General features: G+C 40.0%; 1 protein-coding gene across 6 annotated transcripts in view; it reads left to right on the forward strand.

Moving 5' to 3' along the window:
• Nucleotides 1-300: 300 nt before the first annotated feature.
• Nucleotides 301-25,068, forward strand: part of ZMYM6 (zinc finger MYM-type containing 6) — a 44,764-nt gene continuing 19,996 nt past the window's right edge. The window contains exons 1-11 of one of the 6 annotated variants that reach the window (XM_026457197.2): nucleotides 301-533; nucleotides 1,639-1,805; nucleotides 11,854-11,938; nucleotides 12,760-13,009; nucleotides 17,303-17,477; nucleotides 17,575-17,766; nucleotides 19,587-19,737; nucleotides 20,191-20,306; nucleotides 21,164-21,442; nucleotides 21,603-21,753; nucleotides 23,274-23,446. In XM_026457197.2, coding sequence (XP_026312982.1) covers nucleotides 1,713-1,805; nucleotides 11,854-11,938; nucleotides 12,760-13,009; nucleotides 17,303-17,477; nucleotides 17,575-17,766; nucleotides 19,587-19,737; nucleotides 20,191-20,306; nucleotides 21,164-21,442; nucleotides 21,603-21,753; nucleotides 23,274-23,446 — 1,665 coding nt within the window. In that variant the 5' untranslated portion in view covers nucleotides 301-533; nucleotides 1,639-1,712. Of the gene's footprint in view, nucleotides 534-601; nucleotides 1,081-1,638; nucleotides 1,806-11,853; nucleotides 11,939-12,759; nucleotides 13,010-17,302; nucleotides 17,478-17,574; nucleotides 17,767-19,586; nucleotides 19,738-20,190; nucleotides 20,307-21,163; nucleotides 21,443-21,602; nucleotides 21,754-23,273; nucleotides 23,447-25,068 lie in introns of those variants that run through there. The other 5 variants (XM_026457198.2, XM_026457200.2, XM_026457199.2 and 2 more) reach the window with 5 other exon arrangements.

Consider the following 25,068-nt stretch of genomic DNA (forward strand, 5'->3'; position numbering starts at 1 on the left):
TTAGCTGGACGTGGTGGCACGTGCCTGTAAGCCCAGCTACTCGGGAGGCTGAGGCAGGAGAATCGCTTGAACCCAGGAGGCAGAGGTTGCAGTTAGCCGAGATTGCGCCACTGCACCTGCACCCCAGCCTGGGTAACAGAGTGAGACTCTGTCTCCAAAAACAAATAAACAAACAAACAAACAAAAATGCTATAGAGCACTTACAGTGTCTTCTAACGCCACTGATAATTCTTCCTCAAACCCCTTCCCCATTCCTCCACCTTTTCACAATTGAGCCTCGGTCTCTTTAAGAAGTGAACCATAACTGAGGAAAGAGGAATGCTGGGAAGTTCTTCTCAGCTCAGGTCCGGAGCCTGACGGGAAAAGAGGGCGGAGACTAGGCCTGCGCACGCGTGGTTGGCCGGCTGCTGCGTTGTGATGGATCAGGCGGAATTCCAGAAGAGAAACTAATCCTTGTCCAGGCGCAGAGGGCTTGGTTCATATTCGCAAATTCCCCGTCCGGTGCTCTTCCGGTAGCAGGGAGGCAACAGAAGGTGGGTGCGGCCGCAGTGGTAGTGGGCGGGACGGCGGGGGCGGAGGCCACGCCACGTGACGAGGCGTTGCGGCGGGGGCGGTGCCAGGTGGGCTACGCTGCTGCGGCGGCTGCGGATTTCGCCTTAGGGACGCGTTGACACTCACTGGCTGGTCCACTGCTCTCAGTCGGAGACCAAGTTGCCTCGTTAGTCCTCAAAGATGGGAGTGGGAATTCTTGGTGGGAAGGAGAATTTCGGAACGCGTGCGGTTCTCAGAGGAGGGATGAGCGCCCATAGATGTTTGTGGCGAGTGCGCAAAAGTTCTCATCTCTTCTTTGGAACAATCTTTTCAACCAGTTGTCCATTTCCATCCCTGACAGTTCGGATAAAGACAACTTTGAAGAGCTTTTTGTTTTAGGTTTAATTCGTCCCGTTTAGTTCTTTGACTTTTAGGAGAAGGGAGTTTACTGAATGGCCAACTAGTTTCTTTTCTACAAGAAGGCGATTGTGAAGCGGGTCTCAGAGGGGCTTGATGTCCTCCACCCCTCACACGGAGACCTTGAAAGAGGCAGGTGACTCACTTTCAGTAAGGGCGTTCATGTTGTTCGCCTGCGGTGGATGGCATCTTGAGCTCACATCTAGCGTTAGGCCAAGAAATGGGGCCCTTAGGGAGGCTTCCAGTGAAGGTTGAGTTACAGGTCAGGGCTGGGAGGTTGTTGTGCCCCTCTTTGAGAAATAAAAGGCGACGTGGGCCTCCAAGTACTGACTCTCATGGGGTCAGAAACTATTTCTTGAGTCCATTCTTCTCAGAGTTTGGTAACTTCCTCCCACGTCTTGGTCTGCTGGTCTAATTCCCTTCAATAACCTTCAACGTAGGAGAGACCAGAGTGTGTGTCTTTAAAGATACTAGAGAAGTGGGAGCTGTTGCTGGAAAGCTGTTTTCTTATGTAGCTACTGAAGGAACAGAAAGCAGGAAGAAAGAAAAAACTTAGTTGTGGCCCCAGAAAAGTTGTTTTTCAAATGCTGAGCCGTGAAGCCTCATGCACTCAACACAAAGTTTTTCTTTCATATAGATAAGCCTGAAGAAAAAAAAAAAAAAAAGAATAAACCTGAGTATGTATTTTAGGTGTCCAGCTATCCATTACCAAGAAGAAATCTATTCTTTTGAGCCTGAGGAACTCTTTGAGGTAAAAAATTAGAATGAAAGAACCTTTGGATGGTGAATGTGGCAAAGCAGTGGTACCACAGCAGGAGCTTCTGGACAAAATTAAAGAAGAACCAGACAATGCTCAAGTAAGCATTTCATCTTGATTTAAACGTTTTTAAAAATTCCTTCTTTTCCGTCTGGTCAACTGAAAAATTTTAGTCAGGCAGTTTCTGGTTTGTAAGTTTAAAATAACCCAAACTGAGACAGGCTCTCGCTGTCGCTCAGGGTATATATAGTACAGTGGTGCGATCTCCTTGGCTCACTGCAGCCTCCACCTCCCAGGCTCAAGTGATCTTCCAACCTCAGCCTCCTGTGTAGCTGGGACCACAGGGCACACACCAACCTGCTCAGCTATTTTTTTGTATTTTTGGTAGAAACGGGGTTTGGCCACGTTTCCCAGGCTGGTCTCAAAACTCCTGAGCTCAAGCAATCCACCCACCTTGGCCTCCCAAAGTTCTGGGATTACAGGCATGAGCCATCATGCCTGGCTGGTTTTTTGCTCTTTGAATGAAAGCTATAACTACGTGGTTTTGTTTGTGTGGAAGGAAAGTAGTATATTTACCATTTTTCCATACTTGTCATTAAAAAAAATTATCTTGTATTTGGTAGTACTTTTCTTTATTCTGTTAAGAATTCGTGGTCTGTGCTAGTCTCTGGGTATCTAGGACTGAGCAAAGTCAGCTTAGTCCCTTCCCTTGTAGAGCTTATATGTTAGTAGAGGAGGCAGAGATTACAAAAGTATTGGTCAAATAATATATATAATTACAAACTATGACAAATACTGTGGAAGAAAAGCCTAAAATGGGGATCTGACCTAGTTTTGGTTGTGGTCTGAGGCCTGGGAATGGCTAGGGAAGGCCTCTCTAAGGAAAGGATATGTAAGCTGAATTATGAAGAATGAATTGATTAGGCAAAGGGCATGGAGAAGAGTATTACAGACAGAAGGAATTGTGAATAGGAAAGCCCTGAGTTGGGAAGATGCATGGTTCTTTTTAAGACCTGTGGGAACAGCGGGCCTGGAATAGAAAAGGTATGAAAATGGTGACGAAGATAATGATTAAAACAACAACAATAAAAATAGATGGCATTAGTATATCAGTATATAGTATATATTATATCATAATCATATGTGACATTATTAACTTAATACTTATATATGCTTAAGAGTGTGTCAGGCACCATTTTTACCACCATATTATTATCTCCATTTTACAGATGAGGAGACCAAAGCTCAAAAAAGCCAAATAGTTTACCACAGATCACAGTTAGTAGTAAATGACAAAGACTGGATTCAAATCCAGGTGGTCAGACTCCAGAACCTGTGCTATTCTGCTTCTCTATGATAAGGCTGTATATATAGTTTGAGGCTGGATTATGCAGGACCTAGTGGACCTTGTTATAAACTTTGGTTTTTATTCTAAGAGCAGTTCATAGCCATTATACGTTTTTTTTTTCGTTTGTTTGAGATGGAGTTTTGCTGCAATGGTGTGATCTTGGTGGCTCACTGCAACCTCCACATCCCAGGTTCAAGTGATTCTCCTGCCTCAGCCTCCCCAGTAGCAGGGATTACAGGTGCCTGCCACCACGCCTGGCTAATTTTTTTTTTTTTTTTTAGTGGAGATGAGGTTTCACCATGTTGGCCAGGCTGGTTTTTCAAACTCCTGACCTCAGGTGATCTGCCCACCTCAGCCTCCCAAAGTGCTAGGATTACAGGCGTGAGCCACCACACCTGGCCAATTGTAGGGTTTTAAGTGAAAAAGTAAGATGAAACAGATCTGTGTTTGGAAAGATCATTCTGGCTACCCCATAGGGACCCAGAATGGAAAGCACAGAAATCAATGTGGAGGCCAGGCATGGTGGCTCAAGCCTGTAATCCCAGCACTTTGGGAAGCTGAGGCGGGTGGATCATGGGGTCAGGAGATTGAGACCATCCTGGCTAACACGGTGAAACTCTGTCTCTATGAAAAATACAAAAAATTATCCAGGTGTGGTGGTGGGCGCCTGTAGTCCCAGGTACTCGGGAGGCTGAGGCAGGAGAATGGCGTGAACCTGGGAGGTGGAGCTTGCAGTGAGCTGAGATTGCGCCACTGCACTCTAGCCTGGGCGACAGAGCAAGACTCTGTTTAAAAAAAAAAAAATCCTTGTGGAGAGATGAGTTAGTTGTTTTGGCAAGGAATTTTTTTCTGGGACAGTTCTTTTGCTTTACATCTATAGTTACTGACTTTGTTGTATAAGTGAAGCAATTATATTTTAAAATAATAAAAAATAATTTTATTTTTCATACCATCTCACAGGCAGTATCATTTCTTTTTTTGTTTTCAAGATGGAGTCTTGCTCTGTCACACTCAGGCTGGAGTGCAGTGGCGCGATCTCGGCTCACTGCAACCTCCACCTCCCAGGTTCAAGCGATTCTCCTGCCTCAGCCTCCTGAGTAGCTGGGATTACAGGTGTGTGCCACCAGGCCTGGCTAACTTTTTATATTTTTGGTAGAGACTGGGTTTGGACATGTTGGCCAGTTTGGTTTCGAACTCCTGACCTCAAGTGCTCTGCCCACCTCGGCTTCCCAAAGTGCTGGGATTATAGTTGTGAGCCACCGTGCCAAGCCACAGGCAGTATCATAAGAAGACAGGGATGTCAGGTAGATTTTGTTTCACCCATGAACTCTATGCCTTCCTAGAGTGCTGGGCTAAGCAGAGTTCTGAGGTAGTGTCTGTAAGATGTGGAGTGGGGGATGGTGGCATCAATGCCACTTATTTTCCCTCCAGATGGTAAATTCTTACTCTTTCTCTGCTTAAAGTGACCGTTTCTTTGCCAGGTTTTGTGTATTTTAGCTTTTAAATATTTTTTATATCTGATCCTTGATATTCTTCTGTATTTCATTATTTCTCTCTCTCTTTTTTGTGTTTCCTTTTTTTGAGACAGGGTCACACTTTGTTGCCCATACTGGAGTGCAGTGGTGTGAGTATGGCCACTGCACTCTAAGTGATCCTCCCACCTCAGCCTCCCAGGTAGCTGACCGCAAACATGCTCCACCACACCTAACTAGTTTTTGTAGAGATGGGGTCTCCTTATGTTGCCCAGACTGGTCCTGAACTCCTGACCTCAAGCAATCCTCCTGTGTTGGCCTCCCAAAGTGCTGGGATTACAGGCATGAACCATCACACCTGAACTATTTCATTATTTTTCATTTGGACTTTTATAATAGTTTCCTAGCTATTCTCCTTCCTTCAGTCACATATCCCATCAAAACACTGTATGGTGATGCCATTGTACTGTACAGATGGAGTGATATTTCTCCCTTTAAAGACCCTGTTTCCTTCTGTGTGATGAAGCAAAGATCTTTCAGTGTGACATCCAGACCATCCATGTTTAGGCCTTTGTTTCCCTCTCCAGTGTCATCATTCATTATTCCCACCTTTTCTAATCTATGCTCCTGCCAACTATTTGCAGTTCACTCAAAACTATCTTCTAAAACTAGGTTGCATTTTATTTCCTTGCCTTTGCACATGCCATTTCTTGTGCCAGTGGAAGAAGAAATAAGCTATGTAGGCTGGCAAAATTTTGTCTCTTTTAAGATGAAGTTTGTTTGTCATTCACAGTAGAATGAGCTGTTCTCTCTCTCTCTTTTTAATTGTATAGTGCGGTCACTTTTATTATGGTATCTACAGGTCATTGAATTTTGTCTTCATACTGATTATACTAATCTTGCCATCTCCTCCTCATCCTTCATTGACACACTAGACTGCAGTCTCTCTGAAGTCAGAAATTGGTCTTGTTGACCTGAATTTCCATTTCCTAGCACAGGGATTGGCACAAAGTACATGTTCAATAATTGGAATAAAAGAGCCTGTGTTTCACATATAAGGAAACTGAGCCTGAAGGAATAAGTGATTTCACCAATGTCTCATGGTAAAACTGGGATACAAACCAATTTATTGTTACTCCAGATGCAATATTTCTTTCATTATACCTTGCCTATACACTTTACAAATAATGTGCTTTAAGTTAATTAAATGTTCTTTCTGAATATAAAAATTGTGATAATGGAAATCTCCCTAGCAGCTTAGATTGTAAAGTTAAGAGGATAGGAACTGCTCAGTTGTCTTTGGTTTATAGTATTGCTTTCAGGTGAATAGGCTATATTTTTTGTGATTGAGGGTATAGACTATGATTGACAAGCCAGTTGACAAGCCAGTTGACACAATTGACAGTACACAAACTGTGTATTGTTTTCCATGTTGCATTGATGAATCTCCTTTGAATATTGGAAAATAAGAGACAAATAAAAAATGTTTTTTTTTTCTGATTTTCTAAGAGTTTGTTCTGGATATTAAAATTATAGTTGAAGGCCAGGCGCGGTGACTTGTGCCTATAACCCCAGCACTTTGGGAGGCTGAGGTGGGTGGATCAATTGAGGTCAGGAATTCGAGACCAGCCTGGCCAACCTGGTGAAACCCTGTCTCTACTAAAAATACAACAACTAGCTGGGCATGGTGGTGGGCACCTGTAATCCCAGCTACTTGGGAGGCTGCGGCATGAGAATCACTTGAACCCGGGGGGCGGAAGTTGCAGTGAACTGAGATTGCGCCATTGCGCTCCAATCTGGACCACAAAGGGAGACTCCATCTAAAAAAAAAAGTTACAGTTTAGCCCTCATATTCATATATGTTGAGCATTCATATTCATTCAGTGAGTTTTTATTCCTGCCTACTATAATCCATAATACTTGGACATTGTTGTGAGCAGTTTACATACCTTAATCCATTTGATGCTCACAACCCTGAGTTAAGTAGTTTTTCTTCCCACTTTACCTATGAGGAAGCTGAGTCCTAGATAGTAACCTGTTAAAAGTCACATAATTAATAAATGGTTGAGTCAGGATTTGGACCCCAGCAGTCTGATTCAAGAGCCCAAACGCTTAACCAGGATGGTAAACTGTATTAGTTACTTTGTTTTCAGAAAGGCTACAGAGATGAAAAGATAGGACTTCTGCCCTCAAGGTAATTGATAGTGTAATGGAGAGAAAAGTTATGGGAGTGAGAGAAGTAATATTTATTTGTTGAGTGACTGTGCCTTGTGAGAAGCTGTGCTAAGCATATCTTATGCATTCTCATTTAAACCTAATTGTCTTCAAACTTGTATGCTTTCTGTTGCTTTGTGCCACCTGTTTTTTTTTTTGGATGGAGTTTTGCTTTGTAGCCCAGGCTGAAGTGCAGTGGTGCGATCTCAGCTCACTGTAACCTCCACCTCCTGGGCTCATGCAATTCTCCTGCCTCAGCCTGCCGAGTAGCTGGGATTACAGGCACCCACCACCACACCTGGCTAATTTTTGTATTTTTAATAGAGATGGGGTTTCACCATGTTGGCCGGCTGGTCTTGAACTCTGCCTACGTCGACCTCACAAAGTGCTGAGATTACAGGCGTAAGCCACCGCGCCTGGCCTGTGCCGCCTTTTGTACAAATTCAAAATCAAGGCCAGGCATGGTGGCTCATACCTGTAATCCCAGCACTTTGGGAGGCTGAGGTGGGTGGCTCACTTGAGGTCAGGAGTTCAAGACCAGCCTGGCCAACATGGTGAAACCCCATCTCTACTAAAAATACAAAAAAATTAGCCAGTCTTGGTGGTACGCGCCTGTGATCTCAACTACTTGGGAGGCTGAGGCAGGAGAATCACTTGAACCCAGGAGGTGGAGGCTGCAGTGAACAGAAATTGCTCTACTGCACTCCAGCCTGGGCAACAGAGAAAGATTCCACCTAAAAAAAAAAAAAATACAAAATCACAGTCTTATGTAAGTGCTTTAAAATTGTGTGAGGTGCATTGGGAGCATAGGGGAAGGAGCCCTAAATCTATTTGAGAGGGAGAGGAAGGCTTCACAGAGCAGGTAGCAATTGAATCATAACAACTGACTAAAAGTTTCAGACAGAGAAAATATAGCAGAGAAAATAGCCAAGTCATGGAGGGGTGAGATAATGTGGTGTGTTTAATAGTTGAGTATTGATAGTAAAGTGGGAAAAGAGAATCGATTTAAAAATGGTTGGGTAGGATTGATCAAATTTAGAGATTGTTTATGAGGTGTGAAGGTCAAAGAGGAGTCCATGGATACTTACAGGTTTTGGGGTTTATGGTGATACCATTTACTGAGGGGTTAGAGCAGGATTTTGGAGGAAGTACTAAGTGCGGTTTGGGGTCTGTTGTGTTTAAAGGGCTTGTGGGATATTCAAGTGGTGAATTGCACAAGGAGGCATTTGCACATAAAAATCTGGGATTTGGAGATTGGAAAGTTATCTACTTGGAGATGTAGGGCTTCCAGATAAAATACAGGATGCCAGCTTAAATTTTACTATCAAATAAACAATGGTAATTTTTACCATAAGAGTATTGCATGCAATATTTGGAACACACTTATTCTAAAATAGCATTATTTCAGCTATAGCTAAAAAGAAGGTTTCCTTTTCCTGTAAGATAGTAGGACAGTTTGCTGAGCGATTTGTAGGTAAGGTGGAGGGGGTTGAAGGATTTTGAGGGAGTTCTTAGTTACTTCTTTTTACCTGGTGAAATTGAAACATCAATGAGCAGGAAAGATGTGGAGTTTGGACTTGTGAGCTATGAAGGTTTAGAAAAGTTACTTTCTGAGGTAAAAGAAACCAGTCAGGGAAATATAACAGAAATAGTAGAAAAATTTTAGAAATTGAGTTGATAAGGCAAAGTAATTTTTATTGAATCTGGCCAGGTGTAATGGCTCACGCCTGTAATCCCAGCACTTTGGGAGGCCAAGGCGGGCGGATCACGAGGTCAGGAGATAAAGACCATCCTGGCTAACACGGTGAAACCCCGTCTCTACTAAAAATACAAAAAAATTAGCCAGGTGTGGTGGCGGGCGCCTGTAGTCCCAGCTACTCGGGAGGCTGAGGCAGGAGAATGGCGCGAACCCGGGAGGCAGAGCTTGTAGTGAGCGGAGATTGCACCACTGCACTCCAGCCTGGGTGACAGAGTGAGACTCCGTCTCAAAAAAAAAAAAATTTTTTTTAAATTGAATCTTAAACACTCATTTTGGTAATTTGAAGATGTATATAATACTTTTAACATCCTCTTCATTTTGCAAGTGTTAGTAAATATTGTCATTTAAGTATAATGTTTAAGAACATGCACTTTGGATTGAATAGACTTACATTCCTTCATTTAGCAAGTATTTATTAAATGCCACAGTTATTAAAATAATAAGTATGAGAACTAGCATTTTGGCTGGGTGCAGTGGTTCATGCCTGTACTCCCAGCACTCTGGGAGGCCAAGGCAGGCAGATCACCTGAGGTCAGGAGCTTGAGACCAGCCTGACCAACATGGAGAAACCCTGTCTCTACTAAAACTACAAAATTAGCCAGGCGTGGTGGCGCATGCCTGTAATCCCAGCTACTCGGGAGGCTGAGGGAGGAGAATCACTTGAACCCTGGAGGCCGAGGTTGTGGTGAGCTGAGATCACGCCATTGCACTCCAGCCTGGGCAAGAAGAGCAAAACTCCATCTCAAAAGAAAAAAAAAAAAGAACTAGCATTTTGTGTTCGTATCATGCTTACTTTTGACTTTGACTAACTGTAAGATGCCATGCTGTGTACTTTATTTATATTAAGTCATTTGCCCCCTCCCTCCCCATAGGCCCTAGGGGTTAGGTAATATTATCTTTATTTTGACAGATAAATTGAAACTAAGAAAGATTAAATAGCTTGTTTAGGAGCCAAGATCATATGTTTCTGTCTGCTGTTAGAACCCATAGTCATTACTGTTATGTTGACCGTGTTGGGTGATTGGGTGTACAGGGGTGAAAAAAACAGATATTGTCCATAATGGATGTGATCTTTTCAGTCTAATATGTGTGTAGGGGGAAGGATGAATGTTAGGCATTATTCAGATTATCCAAATAAGTAATGAAATGATTTAGTGCTGTGAGAGAAAGGAGATGGGAGAGATTACTACAACAGGGGAACTTAAATTTCAATTGGGCCAGAGTTTGAATTCATTGTAGTAATTACTTTATATTTTCACATATATGACGGTGCTATCTTGGATTTTAGAACAGAGAGACTGGCTGGGTGCCGTGGCTCATGCCTCTAGTCCCAGCACTTTGGGAGGTGGAGGTGGGCCGGTCACCTGAGGTCAGGAGTTCAAGACCAGCCTGACCAACAGGGTGAAACTCTGTCTCTACTAAAAATACAAAGATTAGTTGGGCATGGTGGTGGGTGCCTGTAATCCCAGCTACTCGGGAGGCTGAAGATCACTTGAACCCGGGAGGCAGAGGTTGCAGTGAGCCGAGATGGCGCCATTGCACTCCAGCCTGGACAACAGAGTGAGACTCCATCTCAAAAAGAAGAAAAAGAAGAAGAAGAAAAAAAAAGAACAGAGAGACTGAGTTTGATTCCCATCTGTGCACGTAGTCTCTTTGTGACCTTGGGCAAGTTGCTGAACATCTCTTAGCTTCACTTTCCTCATCTATAAAGAAGGGATATCTTGTAGAGAGCACCTCTTTGGGTACTTAGTACATATCATGGGAAGTGTTGAATTAATGCAGTGGTTCCTAGTTTTTGGCATTTAATAGTCTGAAGAAATTTCTAAAGTAACTTTGGAACTAACATAGCTACTCATTTATTTTGCTACGTGTGGGGAGATTAAAAATACAACTGCCATTTATTACCATCAGTGATTCAGAAAAGTAAGACTTTTTTTTAAAACTTTCTGTTTTGAAATATGGAAGGGTATTTTAACATTAAAAAAAGGATGGTTATAATTTCAGAATAAAGGACCATTCAAAATAGGCATTTACATTTTAAAAATGTTTCATGATTACATTTTGTTTTAAAACGTTTTAAAGGATGTAGTAAGAATAAATAGGATTTTGTCTGTGATGATTTTATGTATAATGAGCAGATTGCATTGACACTCTTGTATCTTTTCTGCCATTAACAGAAAAGGCAGCTTGTAAGTCTAAAATGATTGAATCCAAACTCTAAATGATTCAGATTTAGTTTTTCTTTTTTTTTTTTTGAGACAGAGGCTTGCTCTGTTGCCCAGGCTGGAGTGCAGTGGCACAATCTCAGCTTACTGCAGCGTCCTCCTCCGGGGTTCAAGTGATTCTCCTGCCTCAGCCTTCCTGGTAGCTGGGACTATAGGTGTGAGCCACCACGCTCAGCCATATTTAATTTCATTTATTGCTCCTTTTTGCCAGGTGCGGTGGCACACACCTGTAATCCCAGCACTTTGGTAGGCCAAGGTGGGCAGATCAGTCAGGAGTTTGAGACCAGCCTGGCTAACATAGCAAAACCCTGTCTCTACTGGAAAAAACACAAAAATTCACCGGGTGTGGTAGCGCAAGCCTGTAGTCCCAGCTACTTGGGAGGCTGAGGCAGGAGAGTCGCTTGAACCCAGGTGGTGGATGGAGGTTACAGTAAGCCAAGATCGCGCCATTGCATTCCTGGGTGACAGAATGAGATTCCATCTCAAAAAATAAAAAAATAAAAAATTATTTATTGCCCCCTTTTAAACACACTATCTAAAAAATAGGTAGTGCTCAGCATTTGGAATAATTATGTATTATTCCCATATATCAAAATTACATTTGAAAAGTAGATAAAAGTATTTTAAAAGATTCTCTAATTCTGAAAGATTGTCTTCGTAAAGACTAAATCTAGTCTAATAACTTGTAAATTTTGACTTTTGAGGTGTTTGTGAAGGTATTTATGATTAGACTGTTTAAGAGATTAATAGGGCCGGGTGTGGTGGCTCACGTCTGTAGTTCCAGAACTTTGGGAAGCTGAGGTGGGTGGATCACGAAGTCAGGAGTTTGAGACCAGCCTGGCCAATATGGTGAAACCCCATCTGTATTAAAAATACAAAAAATAGCTGGGTGTGGTGGCGTATACCTGTAGTCCCAGCTACTTGGGCAGCTGAGGCAGAAGAATCACTTGAATCTGGGAGGCAGAGGTTGCAGTGAGCCAAGATCGTGCCACTGCACACCAGCCTGGGTGACAGAGCAAGACTCCATCTCAAAAAAAAAAAAAAAAAAAAAAAAAAGATGAATAGGATAGAATTTCTAGTTTACTTACATACACTGTATTCATTGCTCTTTTTTCTTTTCTTTTTTAAAGGAGTATGGAAGTGCCCAACAGCCAAAAATTCAAGAAAGTGAATTGAAAATTAGTGGTGTGTTTTCAGTTAATGAGAGACCTCTTGGTAAGAAATGGAACTGTATAAGTTAATTACAATTAGTATTTGCTTATTCTGACTTGTAAAATTGAGAGAAAGCATCTTTTCATGTATGTCTTTCTCTTTCTTTAGAGCTGTGGTTTTTCAAACTGAGTAGCTGGTTTTCAGAGGAAAAAAATAAAATAGAATAAGATTATATCAGAATATGATATGTATAGTAAGGAAATGTATTGTTTCATAAAATTTCTGTTTCAGTGATTGAATTGAACACACATCGCCACATTTACAAACATATGTATATGAGAACTGGATTATAATATTAAATGTATTTCCTATTTTGAGTCATGGTAAAAAAAAAAAAATTGAAACCTCAGTTTTGGAGTGCTTATTGCCTCATTAATACTTATTGCCTCATTGATACTGGATTTCAAGATAGGGAATTTGTCCTAAAAAAGAAAGACTGGGCTGGGTGTGGTGGCTAACACCTATAATCTCAGCAACTTGGGAGGCTGAGGCAGGTGGATGGCTTTTGCTCAAGAGTTTGAGGCCAGTCTGGGCAACATAGTGAGACCTTATCTCTGCTAAAAATTAAAAAACAAATTAGCTGGGTATGGTGGTGTGTGCCTGTAGTCCCAGCTACTCAAGAGGCTGAGGCGGGAGGATTAGTTAATCCTGGGAGTTTGAGGCTTCAGTGAGCTATGATTGCACCACTGCCTTCCAGCCTGGGTGACAGTAAGACCCTGTCTCAGAAAAAGAAAGAGAGAGAGAGAGAGAGAGGGAGAAGGAGAGACTGAGACTGTATATGTATTAGTATTGATACTAAAACTTTTTTTATTTTGTTTTGATAGCCCAGCAGTTGAACCCAGGCTTTCAGCTTTCTTTTGCATCATCTGGCCCAAGTGTATTGCTTCCTTCAGTTCCAGCTGTTGCTATTAAGGTTTTTTGTTCTGGTTGTAAAAAAATGCTTTGTAAGGGCCAAACTGCATATCATAAGACAGGATCTACTCAGCTCTTCTGCTCCACACGATGCATCACCAGACATTCTTCACCTGCCTGCTTGCCACCTCCTCCCAAGAAAACCTGCACAAACTGCTCGAGGTATAAAATTCTTAACATCCCTTTTTACTTTACCTTTTTTTAAGCGTGTATATAGTTTAGTTCAAACATGCTGTTGATACTTTAAATCTTTTTAGCATGTATCTGTAGAAATAACTTTTTAGCTAATGGAAGAATTAGCCAATTTAAAAGTTTTGCAACATTAAATAAGTGACTTGGTGTTAGAATAATGATTAAACCAGTTTTCTATCACTTTAGATTTTACTATGGAAATAAATAACAAATAACGTGTGGGAATTGCAGGACTATCCTGTAATTGTAGACACCCACCATTTAAATTTATTTAACAGTTATCTTGAAAGTTATTTGGTATAGCATAATATAATTTCGCTCTTTTAATAGTATATGAAAGCTATTTAATTCTTTAAAAAGTAAAAACTCCACATGGTCACAAAAATGTGTTTATTTCTAATGTCCTTGTGGGGTCATTGTTGCTTTACAATAATGCTTTGATGCAGAGAGAAGAAGAAACAGCAACAAAGTCACATAAATCTTTCCCTGCCTTAGTACATTTGAAGGATTTGGCATGTTTTACCTATACTGTGGTACACTGTGGTAGTGTAATTTGAGGAATACAGTGTGTTGTTAGTAGTCACTACGGGCAAAAAATGGTAAGAGCTTGCTTTTAAACTGTGGCTCTATCATTTATCTCTGTATTTATCAATATTAGACTTCGGGCTAGATATTTAACTTTCTAAGCCTCCATTTATCATCAGTAAATAATAGTTGCTTCCTAGGATTTTAATGAGACAGTGTTAGCACATGGCCTAGCGCATAGCAAGTACTTAATAAATGGAATCCTGTTATTAATAATAAAAATTATATCGTGTTACTATTTATAGTTAACATGATAAATATATTAAATTTAATAAATATAGTATATATGATACATATTACTTTGTATACTTAACATATCACCTGTAGGTCCCTATTTTGTCTTTGGCCATGTTTATGTGCTTTGTGTCTTGACCTAAACTATCTAAAAGTAGATCCTGCTATATGGAAATTTCCAACTAAAGAGGAGAGAGGATGTTTTTTTTTTTCTTTGTTGGCCATGCTGGAGTGCAGTGGCATGATCACTGCTCACTGCAGCCTTGAACTCCCTGGGCTCAGATGATCCTCCCACCTTAGCCTTTCAAGTAGCTGGGACCACAGGCGCACACCACCATGCCCGGCTAGTTTTTGTATTTTTTGTAGAGATGGTTTTGCTATGTTGCCAAGGCTGTTCTCAAATTCCTGGGCTCAAGCAATTAGCCTGCCTCAGCCTCCCAAAGTGCTGGGACTATTGGCATGAGCCATCATACCTGGCCAGGAGAGAGGAATTTTAAAATATTTATATACTCTAAATTAGTTTGTTGCAAAATACCCTTCTAATTAACAGTTTTATGTCGTTCTCATGAAACTAATCTGAAGAAGTAAACTTAGTTTTCTATTTTTAGATATTGTTTCAACATACCAAATATCAAAATAAAATTAAATAATTTTAAAGAACATAACACAACTTACACATCCAAATGCCTATTGTTTTCTTAAAAGTAGTCACCCCGTCAGTGACTTTTTAGCATAAGATTAGGAGACAGATTCTTATCTTTTCAGCATGCATTTGATTTTTACAAATTTTCAAAGGTACTTGATACCTTAATCAGGCTAATATAGTAGCTAATTAAATTGAGTCATACTGTTAAAACATGAGATTTATAAAATTAAAAGTTAAATAGTCTAAAGGTTTATCTTAAGTTTTATCTTAAAAAAATTAGAAAAATGTTTGAGCTATGTTATTGTTGGTTTTTCTAAGGTAAATGTTATGGTATAACACTCATTTGAGTGTGTAAAGTTCAGAGTACATTTATAATTTATGTGCACAGATTTTCATTATAAAATTACTGTCTTTGATTTACATATTTTTACTTACTATTTTTTTACTTATTATGCCACTGGCAGATTCACCTTATTAAGTGAAACTCTTTATTGCGCTGTTTTCAGTAGAAAAATCACTTTTCAAAATTAATACTTCATCTGTATATTATAAGCATATTCTTTTGGTTTCCAAGATTTGCTGTCGTATTTTTACAGTTGAGTTTTAAAGAATTAAAATAATTTTTGTTGTTGTTATTTTCTCATGGTTTACCATTGAATACACCTGTATAATAAAGGTGCTGGATGGGAGGCAGGATAGTGGAATAATTAATTCCATAGACTAGAATCAGACTACCTGGATTTGTATTTCAGCTTTACTGCCTACTAGCAATATGATTTTGACAAGCTGTTTAACCTCTGATTCAGTTTCCTCATCTGTAAAGTGGCAGTTGCAATAATACTTAATCTCATAGTAGTTTGGGGATTTTTTTTTTTTTTTTTGAAACAGGGTTTCACTCTGTCACCCAGGCTGGAGTGCAGTTGCGTGATCTCACCTCCCCGCAGCCTCTACTTCCTGGGCTCAAGCAGTCCTCCCAGCTCAGCATCCTGAGTAACTGAGACCATGGGCATAAGCCAGCATGCCCTGCTAATTAAAAAAAGTTTTTGTAGAGATTGGGTCTTGCTGTGTTGCCCAGGCTGGAGTGCAGTGGCATGATCACGGCTCATTGGAGCTTTGAACTCCCCGGCCTCAAGCAATTCTTCTGCCTTGGCCTCCCAAAGTGCTAGGATTATGGGGGTAAGCCACTGCACTCTGTCATTTTTGTGGTATTTAAATTGGATAATTTGAGTAAAGAGAATAATGCTTGGCACATAGTAATTACTCAACACACTTATTGTAGTATATATTATTGCCATTATTATATACTTTGCCATTTACTTTGTGGCCTGCACTAATGTTTATAATTAGTGACTATTTCCTTTAGTTTTTATACTTGTCAGAAGAATGGCAATTCTTAGCCTCTGTTTTACCAGGATATTGCTCTTTGTGCTTATTGCAATAATTAGCTTTTACAAATTGGCTCTAGGAATCTCACAGAACCACTCAATTATTTTTGTTCTTCCTATCTCGTTCTTGTTTCCATCTGTCCTCTGATACAAAGCCCTAACAGCCCTTTTATCATATGTTTCTTTGATTTTCCGTTATAGCTAAATATTATATATCATGCTTATTTTTTGTATTCTGGTAGCTCATTTGTTTCTCAAAATCTTGCACTTTTAAAACATTTCGTTTATTGTCTTGGCTGGACGCGGTGGCTTGTGCCTGTAATCCCAACACTTTGGGAGGCTGAGGCAGGCGGATCACAAGGTCAGGAGTTTGAGACCAGCCTGGCCAATATGGCGAAACCCTGTCTCTACTAAAAATACAAAAATTAGCCTGGCATGGTGGCATGGGCCTGTGTCCCAGCTACTCGGGCAGGAGGCTGAGACAGGAGAATCGCTTGAACCCAGGAGGTGGAGGTTGCAGCGAGCCAAGATCGTGCCACTGCACTCCAGCCTGGGCAGCAGAGTGAGACTCTGTCTCACAAAAAAAAAAAAAAAGAAAAAAAAATTCATGTATTGTCTCATTTCAGTTCTACTTTGGGCAGCCTCTGACTAGTAAGAGAACCAGTGTCTTGTGGTCTGGAGTTGTGGGATGGACACTGACTGGTCCCATTGGCTACAGCAGATGAAACTTGGTTGGGGCTGGAAGCCTTCCTGTTTTTGTCTTCAGCATCTGGCTGGCTGTATATATATATATATATGTGTGTGTGTGTGTGTGTGTGTGTGTGTATATATATATATATTTTTTTTTTTGAAATGGTGTCTAGCTCTGTTGCCCAGGCTGCAGTTCAGTGGCACAATCTCGGCTCACTGCAACCTCCGCCTCCCGGGTTCAGGCGATTCTCCTGCCTCAGTCTCCCGAGTAGCTGGGATTACAGGCACCCACTACCACACCCAGCTAACTTTTGTATTTTTAGTAGAGATGGGGTTTCACTGTGTTGTCCAGGCTGGTCTTGAACTCCTGACCTCATGATCCGCCCACCTCGGCCTCCCAAAGTGCTGGGATTACAAGCGTGAGCCACCATGCCCAGCCCTGGCTGGTTATATTTTAAATACAATTCGCTCTTGACAAATTTATGAATTAGGTATTATAAACCCCATTTTATACATGAGGAAATTGAGATAGTAATTACATCATTCATTGTCACTCACCTGATAAATAGCAGAACTCATCATCAAACCAAGGTTTGCAGACACCTTATCCTTTTTCTACCATACAATACCTGCCCTTAGTAAGTGTTATTTCAGCTCACAAAGAGGAGGAAGTTACAATTGTGAAGAATACATTTCATTTTTACCTTTGTTATTTATTTTTAGAGACATTTTAAATCCTAAGGATGTGATCACAACTCGCCTTGAGAATTCCTCTCCTAGCAAAGATTTCTGTAGCCAATCATGCTTGTCGTCTTACGAGCTAAAGAAAAAACCTGTTGTTACCATATATACCAAAAGCATTTCAACTAAGTGCAGTATGTGTCAGAAGAATGCTGATGTAAGTTATTTTACTTTTATTGGGATTCTGCTCAAAGAGATTTTTTTTTAGCTGGCCCTGCTTATTTTGTGTATGTGTGTGTGTGTTTATTTCCTAGACTCGATTTGAAGTTAAATATCAAAATGTGGTACATGGTCTTTGTAGTGATGCCTGTTTTTCAAAATTTCACTCTACAAACAACCTCACCATGAACTGTTGTGAGAACTGTGGGAGCTATTGCTATAGTAGTTCTGGTCCTTGCCAATCCCAGAAGGTTTTTAGCTCAACAAGTGTCACGGCATACAAGCAGGTATGAATATCTATTTGTTGCATGTAGTTAGGCCCACTCCTTCTGATTTGGCTGCACAGGGATGAACTACAAAATGAGAGTGAGCTCCTTCCATTAGTCCATCCTGATATGTGATTTCCCTTCCAGAAAATGAGATAGATTCTGATGGTGTGAGGGATGATTGTGGTGGTAAGTTGATATAGGTAAAATAAGTCCCTTTTTTAAGGCTCCCTTCATAGCTAAGAATTCACAAATGCGATTTCTTTTCTTTTCTTTTTTTTTTTTTTAATCAAGATGGGGTTTTTCCATGTTGCTCAGGCCGGTCTTGAACTCCTGAGCTCAAGCCATCCACCCACCTCAGCCTCCCAAAGTGCCGGGATTACAGGCGTCAGTAACCACGTCCCGGCCTCAAATGTAATTTCATGATTTTCTTTGAGCATGAAATATTTTGTGATGTATTGAAAGCAAGAAAACCATATTATAAATAAGCCATAAGCAAGAGTTAAGATGATAAAATCAGTGAATCTAAACAAAGCTTGTCTTTTTTCATTTTAAAATGTGTTTGGGAATGAATTGTAATTATTTGACCAACGCTGTCTTGTGAGAATACGTCAAGTAATTTTATTTATTGTAATGAATAATGCAGTAAGCTTGTTACTAAATATATCACCTGTGTCAATTTAATTATTACTAATTTGTGGTTTTAAAAAGTTTTTCTTGAAGATGTAAAGATGTATCTTGTAAATGATAATTAAACATTTTTTTCAGTTAGAAAGTTTGATTTGTTACTTCCTCTGAGCAGTTGGTAATGGACATATGGACATTCATCACTGAAGATAATCTCTTTTTTTAAGAATTGCCATTTTTGGCAGTCTGGTTACTACTTTCGCAGGAAGAGAATCCATGTTATTTTATATATGATCCCAAAATGAGTTCCATTTCTAATTTTGTTACTAGTATTGTGCTCTGTCTTTTTACTAGGAAGATTATGTAGTGAAACCCCAGAATTTATATTTTCTTACGATTTCCTTTCATATTGAGAGATCTTATAATGTGTCACTGACAGAGTAGTGTAGTGGTGAGGAGCCTGAACTTTGGAGCCTGATGAAATGAGTTTAATTTCCTACCACTTCTGCTCATCTGTTAATTTAATTAAAGTTAATTTGAACTTTTTGTTAATGTAATTTTTGAGAGCACCTCACTCTGTCGTTGAAAGGATTCTGTGACACACTATGTATCAGTTGCTTAGCCTGGGGCCTGGCTCTTGATAAGCATTCAGTAAGTTATAGTATTGGTTATGTAAATGGTAGCTATTTTTATTATTTCTTAAAACATGAATAAACATAAGCAGATTTTATTATGAAACTCAGCTTGAAAAATAGGTAGTTCTGTAGGATCTCTATTAATATACATTAAGTATCATTTCTATCTCCTGCTGAGTAATCTCACAAATTAAGTAACCTTAAAGGTGGTAGACTCTTCTAGATCGATGTACAAGACTATACCGAGAATGGCCCTTTGGTTTATGGATTCGCTGGTCTTCTCTGGTTATTGGTGATGAAAAAGTATGTAATGACTACCTAATTCATTACTTGTGTTTGAATTAATATGTTTTGTTTGCTAAGATCTCTATCTGAGTAGTTACTAATTTTCTTCAGTTTCTATTTTTTTACTGTCTGGAAGAACTTATTTTCCCACCTCCCAATAGTGTGGTTTCATCATCATGCTCAAATATTTCAACCAAGAGCTGTGGTTGTAGGTAGCTTTTCTTTTTACTTTTTTGAACAATATGTAAATATGTATGCTTGTACTAAGTATCTAATGTTCTTTTATTTTAATAGAATTCAGCCCAGATTCCTCCATATGCCCTGGGGAAGTCATTGAGGCCCTCAGCTGAAATGATTGAGACTACAAATGATTCAGGAAAAACAGAGCTTTTCTGCTCTATTAATTGCTTATCTGCTTACAGAGTTAAGACTGTTACTTCTTCAGGTAATGTTTAAATTTGATAAATTTATAGATTTAATAACTATTGAAGAAAAATGTAACTGCTTTTCTTTGATTTTGTTATAAGCTAAATTTATCTAGTTAGTTAAATAAAGACCCAAGATTGACTTTTAAATAACTGACTTGTATGTGAAAATAGTTTTTCACCGATTTTCTTGGTTGCAATATATACAGTATTTTATAGTTTCATATATGAGAAGAAAGAAAAAACACTTAAAATTTCCAAGTTAGTTTTTGACACTTAAAATTTCCAAGTTAGTTTTTTTCTAAGTGGGACTTAATAGAGGTTAGTTGTAATTAGATTTCAGATTTCTGTAAAGTTCTTTGATTTTTTTGGTATATTATTGATTATTTAATTTTTTCATTCTCCCAATAGATTTTTGTATTGTTTGTTCATTGGTATAACTTAATCATTGTTTTTTATTTTTTGTCACCAAGGTGTCCAGGTTTCATGTCATAGTTGTAAAACCTCAGCAATCCCTCAGTATCACCTAGCCATGTCAAATGGAACTATATACAGCTTCTGCAGCTCCAGTTGTGTGGTCGCTTTCCAGGTATGATCTAAGGTAGCACATCATGCATGTGATTCTCTTAGGCATTGATCTGTGGCACAGTGTTAACTGCTGAAGTCCTGTTCTTATGAAAATTTAAATTCGAATTAAAAAGAAAAAATTTGTTTTGTTTCATCCAGGGTCCCAACCAGGTCATTTCTATAAAATATCTGAACCCAGATATTGGGTCTCAGCAATTTCTACTTTATTTAGGAACCTTGCCTAAATTGTCATTCCCTTCCACTTTCTCCCTTGGGTCTCTCCCCTTCACAAAGATGGAAGCTAGGATTATGGTTTGGGTAGGTGGTATGGTGAAGAACAGTAGCCTGATGGGATTCACATGCCCCTTCCTCTCTCATCCTGGGTCAGATACCTAGTGACTCCTGGCATGGAATTGTAAGCATCCACTTGTCCCATTTTCTCCTCCCTCTCTGCAATACACACACAGAGTAGAGTTTAGTAATCTCTGGGGTAGGAACATGCCTGATGCAGTATCCCTGGCATTAGGGAGAAAGAGACTGTTGGTGGCTGTTGTGTCTTAATAGCCATCAGAAGCTGGTTGATAATGGGCGTGCAGGTAGGGGGAAGTTTTGGGGGGAAGGAGAAGCCTGCTCTAATTTATTAGAGGCATACATTAGAGGTCTTTGTCACGAAAGCCTGAATTCCAGTCCTTGACCTTTTAATGTTGTATTTCTCAGTCCTTTTATTGTGGAAGTATGCCATTTAAACTCTTTCGGTGACATAGAAAATTTTAAAAAATGTTTGTGGGGGACTTGATTTATTAAAGTGAGGAAATGAAAAGTACCAAGTTATCTTATTTCTCACTTGATAAAATCTTTACCTTATTTGTTTTCATTCAGAATGTATTTAACAAGCCAAAAGGAACAAACTCTTCAGCGGTGCCCCTGTCTCAGGGCCAAGTGGTTGTAAGCCTGCCCTCCTCCAGGTCAGCAGTGTCAACAGGAGGAGGTAACACCTCTGCCGTTTCCCCCAGCTCCATCGGTGGCTCTGCTGCAGCCAGCCTCCAACCTCTTGCTGAGCAATCCCAGCAAGTTGCTTTAACCCATACAGTTGTTAAACTCAAGTGTCAGCACTGTAATCATCTGTTTGCCACAAAACCAGAACTTCTTTTCTACAAGGTAAAGAGAGATCATGAAAGGGATTGAATATAAACTTATCCAGTAAAAACACTTTTGTGTTTTCAATTTTGAACAACTCAATTTGCTTTGACACGAAAAGGACTTCTTAAAGATAAAGCAACTGTTTAGTTAGCTCTTAATGACTCTTGCTTTTCTGCAGGGTAGAATGTTTCTGTTTTGTGGCAAGAATTGCTCTGATGAATACAAGAAGAAATATAAAGTTGTGGCAATGTGTGACTACTGTAAACTGCAGAAAATTATAAAGGAGACTGTGCGATTCTCAGGGGTTGACAAGCCATTCTGTAGTGAAGGTAAAGACAAAGTTGGTTTATCCACAGTGCATGGGTTGTTATAATTCACGATGACTTGGGCAATTAAGCCACAATTAGTTTTCACGTTCTTTTTGTCTTATGAGGTATAATTAGAAGTATTTTGGAGGCCTGGCACGGTGGCTCACGCCTGTAATCCCAGCACTTCAGGAGGCTGGGGCGGGTGGATCACTTGAGGTTGGGAGTTCAAGACCAGCCTGACCAACATGGTGAAACCCCATGAAAAAACCCCATCTCTATACAAAATTAGCCAGGCATGGTGTCACACGCCTGTAATCCTAGCTACTTCGCAGCCTGAGGCAGGAGAATTGCTTGAACCTCAGAGGCAGAGGTTGCAGTGAGCCGGTATCACGCCATTGCACTCTAGCTTGGGCGACAAGAGTGAAACATTGTCTCAAAAAAAAAAGGTTTTTTGAATTGTGTTTACAGTTAATTCACTTTAAAGTCAATCTTTTTATTTATTATTTTTATTTATTTATTTTTTTGAGACAAGGTCTTGCCCTGTCACTCAGGCTGGAGTGTGGTGGCATGATCTTGGCTTACTGCTATTTCTGCCTCCCTGGTGTAAGGGATCCTCCCACTTCAGCCTCCCAAGTAGCTGAAGCTACAAGAGCATGCCACCATGCCTGGCTAATTTTTTTTATTTTTTGTAAAGACGGGGTTTCACCATGTTGTCCAGACTGGTCTTGAATTCCTGAGCTCAGGTGATACTCCCGCCTCGGCCTCCCAAAGTGCTGGGATTACAGGCTTGAGCGACTGTGCATGGACGAAAGTCAGTCTTTTTAAATGTTGCAATAATTGCAATAAAAAACTGTAAAAATGATTAGATCAGTGGTATTAATAAAGAAAATCTCTTCATAAATTTAGCTATGACATCAGAGATCTTTTTGTTCTTGCACTCATTTGTAAAGAAGAGCTTAAATAGTTGCTGCTTCTTGGCTTAAAAAACTTTTATACCTCTGATGTTTCTGAATATAAACGGCCTAATATTTAGAGTATATTTAAAAGGTGGGGGCCATGTGCAGTGGCTCACGCCTGTAATCCCAGCATTTTGGGAGGCTGAGGTGAGCCAGATCACCTGAGGTCAGGAGTTCTAGAACAGCCTGGCCAACATGGCGAAATGCTGTCTTTACTAAAAATATGAAAATTAGCTGGGCGTAGTGGCAGGCGCCTGTAATCCCAGCTACTCTACTCGGGAGGCTGAGGCAGGAGAATCACTTGAACCCGGGAGGTGGAGGTTGTAGTGAGCTGAGATCGTGCCACTGCCCTCCAGCCTGGGCAAAATGAGTGAGACTCTGTCTCAAAAAATAAAATAAAATGAAATAAAAGGTGGTATAAGTTTGGTTTGTGAATATAGAGACTGTCCTGTAATCTAGAGGCAAATAATTGTGTAAGTATTAGAAATTTTCTTAAAGTTTTATATCTGAGACCACAGAAACTTCTTATACCTCCTCAGTTAATGTAAGTTTGATCTTTCTTCCTTTCATCCCTCTGATTCTCAGTTTGCAAATTCCTATCTGCCCGTGACTTTGGAGAACGATGGGGAAACTACTGTAAGATGTGCAGCTATTGTTCACAGACATCCCCAAATTTGGTAGAAAACCGATTGGAGGGCAAGTTAGAAGAGTTTTGTTGTGAAGATTGTATGTCCAAATTTACGGTTCTGTTTTATCAGGTAAAGGTGATAATATACTTTTTTTGGCTTTCTGAAATCAGTGCAAATTGTTTTCTATTTAAAATATATTCAACTTATGTCAAGAAAAATTTGGTGTTTAGCACTGGATAAAATAAGTTATGGACTATAACAAAAATTCAGTTGAATATAAACATGAAATCTTTGGGATAAAAAGTATAGGATTTCTGCAGACTTTGTTGTTGATTGGATATGTTCCTTTTATTTTTGCCTTCTTATAAGGCACATTGCCCTTATTTGACTTCTTTCAGGTTAGAACTTCACATAATGTTGCCTCAAGTGGCTCTCTCATTCAAGTTACTCTGAGGAATTTGAAGTCAGACCTTGTCTCACTTCATAGGTCAAAGGACAATAGCTGGCAACCATTCCTACCTCATTTTAAAAGAGATTAACTTTTTGAAAGGCTAACAATGGTAGCTGCAGTTAATTGAACCACTAATACATGTCTGGTGCTCCATAAGTGTCATTTCATTTAATCCTACCATAGTCCCAAGAGCTAAGGATATTATTGCCATTTTATAAATAAGAAAAAGGAGAGAGGTCCAGGGAAGTTAAGTAATACACTCTTGAGGAAGCTGGTAGGGGACAGGAAGACAGCATCTATAACACTCTGGTGAAATCACTGTTTGCTTGTCTACCTCACCCCCAAAATAGAATTTTATTGTTGGGGGAGGGTAATCTATTTTTCATGATTATATAATTAGGGCCAATCACAGTGCTTAAGACAAAGGATGTCTAATTAAATATTTGCTGAATGAATCAAAACCTTTATGACTCCAAAGCCCATATTATATCAACTGCTGTAAGCTGCTGCTTAATTTCTTAAAAGTTGAACCTATCTTTATTTTTTTTTTTACTTATTTTTCATTTGTATCTTTTCTTCCCCCACCCCACGCTGCCCACCCCCCACCCCACGGCCAGACAGAACCTTATTCTGTTGCTCAGGGTGGTGTGCAGTGGTGTGATCAGTGGGTGATGTTGGCTCCCTGTAGCCTCCGCCTCCTGGGTTCAAGCTATCCTCCTGCCTCAGGCTCCTGAGTAACCAGGAAAGGTGCGCACCACCACACGCAGTTATGAACCTGTCTTTAGACTCCCTTATTGGTAATTTTGAAAACAAGGGCATTTTTTTGTTTTGTTTTGTTGAGACAGAATCTTGCTGTGTCGCCCAGGATGGAGTACAGTGATGCGATCTTGGCTCACTGCAACCTCTGCCTCCCGGGTTCAAGCAATTCTTCTGCTTCAGCCTTCTGAGTAGCTGGGATTACAGGCGTGTGCCACCACGCCCAGCTAATTTTTGTATTTTTAGTAGAGACGGGGTTTCATCATGTTGGTCAGGCTGGTCTTGAACTCCTGACTTCGTGATCCGCCTGCCTCGGCCTCCCAAAATGCTGGGATTACAGGTGTGAGCTGCCGTGCCTGGCCACAATTTTTATATTATCTTGATTTAGGGCATCTATATAAAACAAAGAATTAAATAAAATCAGTATTTTCAGGTAAGAACCTTACATTTTGTAGTCTCAACTGACTCATATATCCTGTGTTCATAGTGCCTCTTTTTATGATTAATATTATCTTATCATTATTTTATAGTTTTAAGCCTATCT

The sequence above is a fragment of the Piliocolobus tephrosceles genome, chromosome 1, assembly GCF_002776525.5.
Source record: "Piliocolobus tephrosceles isolate RC106 chromosome 1, ASM277652v3, whole genome shotgun sequence".
Lineage (NCBI taxonomy): Eukaryota > Metazoa > Chordata > Mammalia > Primates > Cercopithecidae > Piliocolobus > Piliocolobus tephrosceles.